The 12,106-nt window shown below is 37.5% G+C and overlaps 1 protein-coding gene across 1 annotated transcript in view; it reads right to left on the bottom strand.

Moving 5' to 3' along the window:
• The window catches only part of LOC6564226 (headcase protein), a 96,413-nt gene that overhangs the window by 42,866 nt on the left and 41,441 nt on the right, over window positions 1-12,106 (bottom strand). The window contains 1 exon segment of the mRNA XM_001990074.2: window positions 11,858-11,954. Coding sequence (XP_001990110.2) covers window positions 11,858-11,954 — 97 coding nt within the window.

The raw sequence follows: 12,106 nt of genomic DNA on the forward strand, positions 1-12,106 counted from the left end.
CAACCTGAATAGGCGGCTGTCCTTGCACTTGGCCTTATGCGTAGGCGGCGGCTCGGTTTCGACTCCGGTTTTTATGTTTATGTTGCGTTGTGATATTTTTGGGTTGCGTAAAATGTTAATAAACTGCTGGCTGCCTCTACGAGAGGGAGAGAAAGAGAGAGAGAGAGAGAAGGGGCAACATTGGGGTGCTTTCTCCTTGAGCTGGAGTGTTTGTCGGGTGCTTTGACCTTGTTGCCTCCGTCGGGAGGCATTTGGCAAATGTGCGGCACGCAGACTTCAAGGGCCACGTCTGTTTGACGCACTTATACATTATTTAAGCGAGGGGCACAAATGCCTCTACACATATATATATATATATATATGCGTGGGAAAAATGTCTGTTTTAGAGGTGTTGTTAGGGAACTGAGCTTTAAATGTGCATTTTTATGGCATTCCGTTAGCTAGACACAATTTAATATAAAGGTGCCTGAACCTGCACACAATAAATAGCCAGCAATCAGAGCAGACGCAAATAGGGCATTTAGGACTCGTAAAATTTGCGCTTTTATTTTTTTTTGTTGTTGCGGCACATTTAAATTTTGTGTACATAATTTCAATATGGTTCTCGCGGCTACGAGAGGCTTTGTCACTAAATTTATTGGCTTTTACTTTTCACTTGTATATTTGCTGTCGAAGGACACATTTTGTTGTTGTTTGTGCAGCAGGTGCTTGGGTTGCAAGGTCAGTGGCTGACCAGCGGCTTAAGCACAGCGGTCAATGCACAGTAGGGCAGCTGCCGCCAATGCGTATGCGTATGCAAAAAGTTTATGTTTAAGACTAGGCAACAACTTTGTAGACGAGAGGCAGCTGCAGCAAAAAAAGAACAGAAAATAAATAATAAAAAAAAAACAAGAGAAAGTCCACGTCGATGTCGATGGAGTGCAGCATGAATGGCAACATCCCTGTGATCATCCTTAAGCGTGCTGCCGCCTCATAATGGCAGTAATAAAATGAGCTTAAAGCGCATTATAGCGACAGCCTGGCTCGGATAATGGCTCCAACTTGTTCCCTCTTTCGTTTTATGGCCAGAAATTGGTAATTTCGTGCATCGATGGCAGACGAGCAGAACAGAAACGAGGTGAGGTGAAGAGTACCACGACGAAACGTTGTCAGGGCCAAAAGGCGACGCATACAAATTGTCCATAAAAGACATTGCATTGGATCAAAGCAGTTTTCTATTATCGTTGGATTATGCGACATACATATAAGGAAGAAGACGACAGCGTTGATCAAATCAAGCATGGCTCTATGTGAGGGTGCTGTGTGTCTGTGTGTGCGTCTGTGTCTGTGTGTGTGTTGCATGATGTCTTGTGTTGATTAGAAGCTGTTACAGTCCATTAGTTGCACATTGTGTGTGCCACGTTTTTAAAGACTACACACATCAGTCGGGTATGAGAAATTTGAGCTGCACTTGCGACCGGAGTGGCAAATAAAATTAGTGAAACAGAAACAAAAAAAAAAAACAAAGATTGCCCGCAATATGATATAACCGGCAACATTAAATATGCGTCATCTATTTATTAAGTAATATAAACAACAAAAAAAAGTTTAAGAGAAATATATAATTTTACAATTGTCAAGATTAAACAAAAAGAATGCGCTATGCAATCGGAGATAATTTGAGATAAGACATATGAGCAGAAAGAGAAACGTTAAAATTATCCTCGAGTGATTTGCAGTTTTAGACCATAATAAAATTCTCGCAGACATTGGTCATATTAAGCAATATATAAAAAAAATAAATGGTTAAGAGAAAAATATATAATTTTATAACTGGTCATTAACATACACTTGGAAATTTATTCTACTTAAGCACTATTTAAATTTACAATCTTACACTTTTTTTTTTTTTTGTGCCGTATAAGCCTCAATCTCACATGGTGAGGCATGCAAAGTTGCTATTGTGTGATTAGCCAGCAACTGCCACGTATTCTCTCTGTCTCCCTATACCTCTCTCTCTCCCTCTCTCTTTCTGGTTATTTAAAAGATACACTTGAGCTTATTTATGACTCTCACATTTTGCGAATGGCATTTTATTTTATGATAAATGATTGGCTGTAATTAAAGTGGTTCGTTGCTGCTTTGTGGTTGGGCTGCTGCTGCTGCTGCAGGCGGCAGCCAAGAGTCCTGTGCTCCTGCTGCTGTCAGCGCATTGACCTCAAGCACAGGACGTTGTCGAGAACGGAAACTGAGCAAAGTTAATAATGTGCAGCAGGCGTTGGCGCAGTTTTCATTCTTCCTCGTCGTATATTTTTTTCAATGACTGGCAGCCTGTTCCTTGCGGCTGAATGACTTTGCTGAGTGGATGACTGGCGGCTGCTTCCTGCCAGGCAGCTGAAACTGAGCGCCAAAAAAAAAGAAAAGAAGAAAACTAACAAGCGCATAAAACAAAATAAAAATAAATTGCGTTGTACCTATGAACAAGTATATGCATGTACACGCATGTAGTTGGATGCATATGTTTATCTATATATATATTTCCCACAAAGTTACAGCTGCTATGAAGGACACTAGTCTGGCATTTTTATTTTTATGTTGTATGCAACAACTGCAAAATACTAAAAACAACTAATTGATATTTTTATGGATTTTTTGTTGTTGTTGTTGTTGTTTAATGAGTACACTGTGGTCTCATTTTATTTTTGCATAACCAAAAACATATGCGAGGCAAATAAAAAAGAAAGAAAAAAAGACGCATCCAGAAAACAAATGAAAAATTATGCTTAATTTTATGTAAACTCTACAAATTAAGCAATTTATTTTCATTAACGCAAATAAATTCGACCCGCACAAAAACTTGCAAGCTAAAAAAAATTCAGACTCAAAAGAAAAAATATGATTTCGACGCCCTCAAGCGTGTCGGCGGCACCCACACACACACACACACACACACACATAGACACCGCCCCCATCTAAACCCTCCTGACCCCCCTTAAAAATAACAAAGAAATGTGCAAAAATCGCATACAATAAATATTAATTAACATGTATGGGAGATTACAACAGCTTTTGCTTTTTTCTGGCCAAAGAGGAGCAGTCAATTCGTTTTGACCATATGTTGACAAGAATAACAAGCAGCAGCAGCAGCAGCAGTAATTAAAAAGAAAATGTTGCAAGTAGCAAAAAACCAAACATGCAACAATATACAAAAGCCAATATAAATCAAAGTCAAGTGAACAACACAACAACACAAAACATAAAAATTAAATGTGCCACTTAAATGTGCCACATTCAAGCGTCAAGTCGAGCTACCAATGGAACTTGCCTTGAATCGAAAATAATTTGCACATTAATCAGATTTATTGTCCACAGCGTCAGCCTAAATACTTATGTTCAAACACATATATATATATATATATACACATATATACTGAGTACATTGAAGTTCGTTCTCTAATAGACATCTGGGGGCGAGACAATGCCAACAACAAATAACAAACAACCAAACTATAGGCAACAATAGCAATACAACAGCAACAACAGCTCTGGCCTGTTGTTAGGTGTCTCGAGTCGCTTTTTGAGGGTGGCTAATGACTACTACAGACTACCATAGCGCCAGGCAGAGATTATGTCATCGTGGAGCACCATGGCAAATGTTTTAATTAAAATGTTCAGCAAACTCAACAAATGCAGTCAGCCAAGTCAGTCGTAGAGAAGGCGCTCATAAATCTTCCATCTGTCATTCGAAATTATTGCAACGATTAAAACAATATTCAATAAAATATAGCATCAAGTGCACAAGCGCACTGATTCAACGAGTATCTAATGAATTTGGCACATCGTCAGATACTGTTTAAAAGACTCGAACGATGACAGCAATCAACTACTGTATTTGAACAAAAAATGAAAACATCATCAAAAGCTACTTCGATTTGTAAATACAAAATCTACGAGTCGTTGAAACGAGGTTATATATAGAATTTAACGAAAGAAATCCCTATCATATGCCATTTATAGTTATACCCTGCAACCATTAAAAAATAGGAAATTATGCAAAAGTATGTAATGGTCAGAAGGAAGCATATCCGATTGCATAAAGTATATATATATATTCTTGATCAGCACTGAGACTATAAGAATTAGAGCCTGCAAATTTGGAATATTACTGCTCGTATGCATACCAAGTTTATTTCACTTCATCATCGTATATCGATACAAATCGATTTCTGATAGCAATAAAATACACAATTGTATGGAAATAGCCTTTCTATATATATATATATATATATATATATGTATGTATCAATGAACCTTCTCAGCTGTGGCTGCATTGGGTCATTAGCAGCAGCAGCAGCAGCTGGCAGACATCGACATCAACAACGACTCGCTGTGCTTATAAGCAACGATCTTCATGAGCAGCACTTGGGAGCGCTGTCAAACGGTTGACACTCGACCGCTGAGATGCGACCGACTACTGTGTATCGTCATCGGCATCGTCATTATCGTCAACATCATCATCATCATCATTATCAACGTGATTATTGCTCATCAGCGCAATGGAAACAAACTTACAGCGGACATTATGTCAGTCAGCTGTCATACACAACGACTGTGAGACTGAGTTTGAGTCTGAGACTGAATCTGAATCTGAATCGGAGTTTTTGAGTCAGCGACTGAGACTGGGACTTCAATTGCAGCCAAGCGACAACAAATGCAACAATCACATCAACTGCAACAACAACAGCAACAGCAAGAGCAACAGCGATGAGTAAAAACAATAAGCACATGAAATTGTTTGTCAAAAAGTTTGTTGACTTGTCGCTGCTCGAGTTGCCAGCAAACAGAAACCAGCGAAAATTATATATGCATGGATAATAAACAATCCCAGAATTGTTTTGTAAATTTATTGAAATTGAAATATAAATATAAAAAAAGAAAACGAACACGAAAACAGAAAGTAATAAGTGTGCGATACGAAAATAAACACTCATAAATTTGACCGCTGAAAGGGTAATAATTGAAATTACGAAAGGCATTTTGATTGTTAATGCCAAAATCCTCTTACCCTTTTTTTCAACTCAACCAATTTCACTTGCAGCCAAATGAAGCGTTAACTTGAAAAATTGCAAACCGTTGCGGTTCACTGCAACTGCAACTGCAACAGCAGCACCAGCAGCACCAGCAGCTGGCAACAATGCAACATTAATTTTTATGTCTGTCAGGCCAAGCCTTAAAAAATTTCAATTAACTTTTACGCGCAATGCAACAAAAGTAAAATTGAAAAAAAACACACACACAAAATAGTGTTGAACTCGAAAATGGAATACCTTAACAGCTTTGTTAAAATAGTTCGAAAAATATTTTATTCAAAAAAGGATGCTCAATTTAAATAATATAAATTCTTTTGAAAAACTAAATATTTTATACAAAAATTTAAAATATTTATAAATGCAGTTGCATTAGTTGATTTCGGTTAAGGCTGAAACAGTTAACAAAGCCTCGCTTTGTTTCAGCGCTCATACATTATTCTCGTAGAACTCGAGAACAAATCATAAAAATTGTCAGACGAGCTTTTAATTTTGGGTGTGGAAACATCTCATTCTATGCGCGACAGATATGGAGATATATATATATATATATATATAAGCTTTAAAAATACATCAATTCGCGTTGATTTTATTGCTTCTTTTTTTGTGTTTTTTTTGGAATTGTAAACAAATGCTTAATTGTTGATGGTGGCAATGCAAATTAGGTTTTACGCTTAGCGTGTGGGCAGACTTTGAAGTACCCAGTATTGTGGTTACTTTGGTTTTTTTTTTTTTGGGTTAAACAAGTACATTATTGTAAATAAATACATACGTGTGATTGAATGTATATGAATGAGTGTATTGAGTGCTCGTTAACATCAAAAGTCAATGCATTTTTAATTTGTTTAATGCGCCACACAGCGCATTTTTTGTCATTACAATTAGCGCGTCCAAAAGCTACCTCAACAGAACACATCATGTTTGCAACAGAGGCGTTTGTTGTGTGTGTGTGTGTGTGTGCTGACATAAACTCAATATTCGTGCAATGTGCATGGCACACAGCAGGCAGGCAGGCGGCCAGCCTGTGGCTAATAATTTAGCAAGAATTTCAAATTTTGTGAGTGGATCTCCCCAAAAGTTCATCAACATTTTAATGTCGCTTTGCTGGATCTAATCTCTCGTTAACACTCTAGCCCCACAATCCTGCGCTTGTTTTGGCCAACCCAATAAAATATACATCAACAAGCAGCATCAAGAAACAACAGCTAGCTTGATGAGAAAATTGAAATTAAATTTTTGGCTTAAAATACCATTCAAAGAGTGTTTTTGCCTCACCGAAAAGGACATAAGCCGTGCATTGACCTGCAAAATGTTTTGTTTTACACAAGCGGTTCTGAATAGCGCTTTGGGCTAATTTTAATTAAACAGTAAGAAACATGGCACAAACAATGACAGCAGCGAGCAAGGGTGAGGATTGGGTGCGTTGTTGTCGCTGCTGCAAAACACGCATAATTATTCATTTTGCAACGTGTCGTGGCAGGCACTTGTGCAAATTTCTGGCTTGTAGATGATTGCCAGCAAACAAGATGCAAAAATTGAAATAAATGACAATGGCTGCTTGATAAGAGCAGACACGATACACATACACATGTGTATGTGTATGTGTATGTCTGTTAATCTGCCTGTCAGACGACGTTGCAAGAGTAAATGCTGGCAACATGTTGCCATGACAATGACTCCGACGACTACAACTTATCAATGCTGCTGGTGGCGCCGTCTGCTGCAGGGCATGTCTACCACAATGCACATCAAATGTTTAAATGACAACAGCAACAACCACAGCAGCAGCAACAACAACAAGGACAGCAACAACTGCAACAACAGCAACATTAACGTGTTACAATATTGCGGCGGGCTACATAACGACAGTTACAATAAATGTCATGTTAAAGGCAGTCGAGCAGCGGCGTCGCCCATCACTTCCACCTGACAAAGCTACCAACAAACTCCGACATCTACTCGCCAGACTCCAGACGCCACTCAACACTCAGCAGTCAGCACTCAAAACGTGGCAAACATGGCTCACAGCCATTTACCTGTGTGGGCGTGGCAAGCGCAGAACTTTTGCATAAGCTGTAGCACTTTAATAAACTGCAAATTTACAACAGATTCTACAAAAAAAACTAGTAGGAGCTGTGCTTTTCGGTGCACAGCAGACCAAATACCCTAAAAAGCAACCTCTGTCAGTTGTCAGATAATATATTTGTATTGTTTAGGCACATAAAAACAAAAGAAATTCTTATTTCTTGCGTTTTACTTCTCTCCACTTTCTCTTAAAAGTTGTACGAATAATTATTCTGTGCCTTTTCGAGTACTCTTCTACGATTACAATTGGCTTTATCCTGTTAACAATTCAACGTTTTCTATTTCTTTCATTTAGATCACAACTTTAGGTGTCTTGTCTTGTATAAAACATTTTCACAAAAATGCTTTATGGTTGATGATTTTCCAACAAATCTTGGGCCAATCTTAAACATTGTTATTATGTTGTTAATAGTTAACTTTATATTTTTTTTATTAACTGATATTTTCTGAGTCGATTGATATTTGTACACATTAAATATATAAATAATAATATGCAAACTTTACACATTCTCAGTCACACAATTTAAATGCCCGTTGCAAGCACATAAAAATTTAAATCGGCAAAGCGCAGCCAAAATGTCAGTCTAAGGCTGCGATGAGTGATTTGGGCCATAAACTATAACATGGCTGAATCTAATGCATACTCACACACTCATATCTATATGTAAATATATATATATACACACGCACGCACACTCAACTCTGCAGCATGCATAAATATTTTGGTTGGGCAATTTTTCGTTGCCTTTTGGAGACTTGCAATTGCATAAATTATTCTCGGACTGGCGCCTACGAGACGCATTTCATGCTGCCACACAGCAACAACGCCTATACAACAGTGCATTTTTACTGTCGCTGACATTTTGGGCAACTACGAAAAAAAAAAAAAAACGAATACAAAAAAGCAAAGAAAGAATAAATGAATGCAGCCATCAATCTACAAAGTGTCACCACTTCCAAGAGTGTCAACTAAACGTGCAAAATATTTTTGGACACCACTGCAGCACTGTGTGTGAGTGTCAAACTTTTTCGAATTTGTAGTCTCCCGTTGAGCATTGTTTTTTACCGGAAAATGCGCACAGTCGGAAGCCGTCAGCAACTTGAAACGGAAATGCTCTGGAGAGTGTAGCCATTACATGTGGCTGGCTGAACGTTGTCTGGCAAGTGGGCACGAAAAGCTTTTCAAAAACTTTTTTAAATAGTCAAAGAAGAAAACCAAAAAACATATACCAATATGTTTATAAATTTGAAAAGAAAACGAAAAGAAAAAAAGAAATATCTGTGCAAATATTTGGAATACGTATTTATCCATATGCATTCCAAATTTCAGCTCCAATTCACGACATATGTGCCGCCATAATAGCCAGATGAACGTGCTCATCAATCATTTATAAAAGCATCTTTTCTTGTTTAAAGTTCGCATTTTTTCTCTTTCTTTTTGTATATGTTTCTTCCATTCTTTTTTTATTTTTTTTGTGAGCAATGCAAAGACAAAGATTGATTGGCACACTAAGCATCCAATTGGGAATTGCTCGCACATAAAATACTCGCAGTTAATTTGAGAGAAAAAAAAGCAAAATGTAAAATAAATGTAATATAGAATTATAGTTTCATTTATAGCATTTTTTTTTTATTTATTTTCCTATTTAATATTCTTTTTCTTCACCATTTTCATAAACAAGTTACTAATCCAATATAATCCATTACTCATTATACAGAGAACTCCTCACAAAAATAAATAATGAAGGGGAGCAAAATAATATTGTTTTGCAGTCGGACAACAATTAGCAGATGTGCCATCAAAATGTGAAGCGTAATAAATGATTAAACAAGTTGACTTAAGTCGCAGCGAAAACACGCTGTAACCACCCGAAAATCAGATATATATGTATATAACTTCATTAAGTCCTGTGGGCAATTGCCAGGGTTTTTTTTTTATTTTTATAATTATAATTATAGCTGCTTTAAAGTGAGATGACTTGGCTACGGCAACTCTTTTCATTGAGTTACAAATCCCACCAAAAGAAATGAACAGAATGTTGACAGCTGATGGCATCGCTGACGGGTCGTCGTAATAAGGGGAGACACCCGGGGGCAGGCAATGATATGCGCTGATTAAAAAATCAGCGAGGCGGCTTAAGAGCGAACAACCCTTTTGGGAATCAAGTCGCCAATTGCTGAATGATTAACAAGTTGACTTGTGTTAATTATTATGAGAAGGGCGCACAGCAGACAGACCGGTTTGATTATGGTTAATCCTTTGGGCAAACAATGCGTAACGGCTATAAGGATATGCAATCGAGATCTTGTTTTTATTAACTATGCCCGACATTGCAATCAGTGCAATTGCCAAAAGCTAAGAGTGCGTTTTCTTTTCTATTTTCAAAAGTTTTTACAAAACTTGAATGGGAATTCGCATCCACCCCCAACCCCAAACTGCTCAAGTTGGGTGCAAACTTATTTTGAGACAACTTCGGTGCTAAAAAAAAAAAAAAAAGAAACTTTGGCTTGTCTGCCGGCGACTTGAAGAGAAACTTTTAAAGCCCTTGAAATTGCAGCATCAGCGGCAAGAAACTAACATGAAGCGACGCTTTACGACAAACTTTCCTTGGTATTCCGATTTTAGTTACCAAGAAGGGCAAATCCTAGACAGTTAGTCATGGCAGGTTTATACAAATTTAATTTGCCAACACTTTGGATTCTGCGGGTATGAATTCAGTTTTTGGTTTCGGTTTGGTCTGGGCGATTGCATGCCATTTTGAATGGCATTAAATATTTATAAATTCAATACAAAATGCAATTCGAAATGCATGCCAAGCGGCAGACTGCCAAAACCGAAAAAGACAACAGACAGTAACAGTAACAGAAAGAGAAAGAGAGAGAGGGAGAGGGAGAGCAAAAAATTGAAATGTAAAGTTTTTTTTTTTTTTTGAAGGCAAACGCTCCAGACAAAAGGCAACCGAGCAGAGCAGAGATGAGCAGCTGCGTGCAGACAGAAAATAAGTTGGCCAAGGGATTCACAAAGCACAGCTAAAGATACAGATATATGTATATAGATAGATAAAGATACAGATGCAGATACAAAGCGACAGGTAGCCACAAATATTTTGCTATTGTTATGCAGTCCCCTCATCCTCATTTTGACATTATCTACAATGCAATTGCTGTTATTGGCCATGTTGCTGTTGTTGTGTGTCCTGCGAGGATAATGCCGCCGCCGCACAGTCTGCTGCTCGCCTATGCCATGAAATATTCAAAGAAAACTTGAAGCTCTTTATGCAATTTCTATGTGCATAAATGAGCAGCTGTCTTGGCCCCTTTATGATTTCATGAGCTTGGCTTGAAAAACGAGCATTTGCGATCGACACGCAAGCTAATTGCCACATGAGGCAACTTGTGCGGTCTTCTCAATAGTTCAATATCCGTTTAAATATTCACAGACCCATATCAACCACAACAATAATTATAATTATAAGTTATAATAATGATGATATCAAACCAATGTGCAGATGAAAACTGCCGCCTGCTGAATTGGCAGCTTTACGGCGAGAGAACAGCAGAATATAACAAAAAATATGCCAACATTGACATTATACAAAGTGTAAACAGAAATCTAATACAGCTGCCACATGAGAGAGTCGGCAACAAGTAATGCGAACACAATGAAGCTGAAATACTCTTGCTTTGTCCTAAAGCATTTTATAACAATATCAAAGCTAAGGTACTGATAAAGTCCATTCTCACTAATTACTGTTTATTATTCAATTTTAACAAGATAAGCTACGTAGGACAACATTTGTAGTTCTTAAAATTAGTTCCAAGGTGCTGATAAAGTCGATTCTCAATAACTGTTTTTCACTATTTAATTTTACCTAAATGCTATTCTAATAAAGTGATTAATTTGATGAGCCTTTCCAGTGAAATCAATTCCAAAAAGCAATAACTAAAACATGTAATCTTCAATTCTGCAGTTGAGTTTTATGAAATACTCCACACTTAGTTCGTTATCTCTAAATTGATATCTGTATATGCTTCCCACAACACAATGATATATCTCATATGCATTCATGTGACACCTAAAAACAAAAAATAATAATAAGAGTGAATAAAAAAAACAATATGGAAACTTTGCTTCGCCAACAATTTTCTTGCAGTGCTTTTCCTAGGAATTTCGTCATTTTACTTGCTGGCCGCCCGAACAACATCTGGAACTGATCTGAACTTTGCGCTATGCAAACAATGCCACAATAACAAACACTCCGTTGTCCCCCCGCGTTCCTTTTTTTTAACAACCATATCCATGCCCTGTCCCAAGAAGCGTATCCAATTGCTAGTTTGCCAAGGCAGGCAGTTTTTTCTCGTCTCTTACTCCAACCACTCCCCTCCCCTCCCGCCACTCTCCTACCCTCCTACCCAACCTGCATTAAAAAATATGTGTGTGTTGTTTTCCAAGAACTCAATAGCCCAGCGAATTGCCCATTTGTGAATGAATGCATAAGAGTGGCAATAATCGAGTGGCAAATGAATGAGTGTACAAATGGCTAGAGTCAGCTAAAGCTAGAGTCGAGACTGCTGATTAATAAAAATAGCCAGCAAATGTAACTATTTCTATTTATATGCAATAATCATATATGCATATGAATATATTCACAGAGTTGCCTCTTTCGATTATAAAATAGTATTTGCTGTTTCTGGCAATAACTCACCTTTACTTGATAAGAATTCAAACGCGTCTTTGGCAGCAAATTGAATGATGAGAAATCCAAGCGACGTGAGAAGATGCCATTGCAACCAGATGTGGAGCTGTAAATATATAAGATAAGCAAATGCAATTTAGAAAAATAAAAATCGACAAAATATAGAAACACATAACAAAAAGCTAGCGAAACGATCTATTCGATTGTCGACTAGGAGGTATTATGTAATCCTTGAAGTTCAAATCTTAAATAACATCT

This window comes from Drosophila grimshawi, unplaced genomic scaffold (genome assembly GCF_018153295.1).
Source record: "Drosophila grimshawi isolate 15287-2541.00 unplaced genomic scaffold, ASM1815329v1 contig_311, whole genome shotgun sequence".
In the NCBI taxonomy this organism is placed as follows: domain Eukaryota; kingdom Metazoa; phylum Arthropoda; class Insecta; order Diptera; family Drosophilidae; genus Drosophila; species Drosophila grimshawi.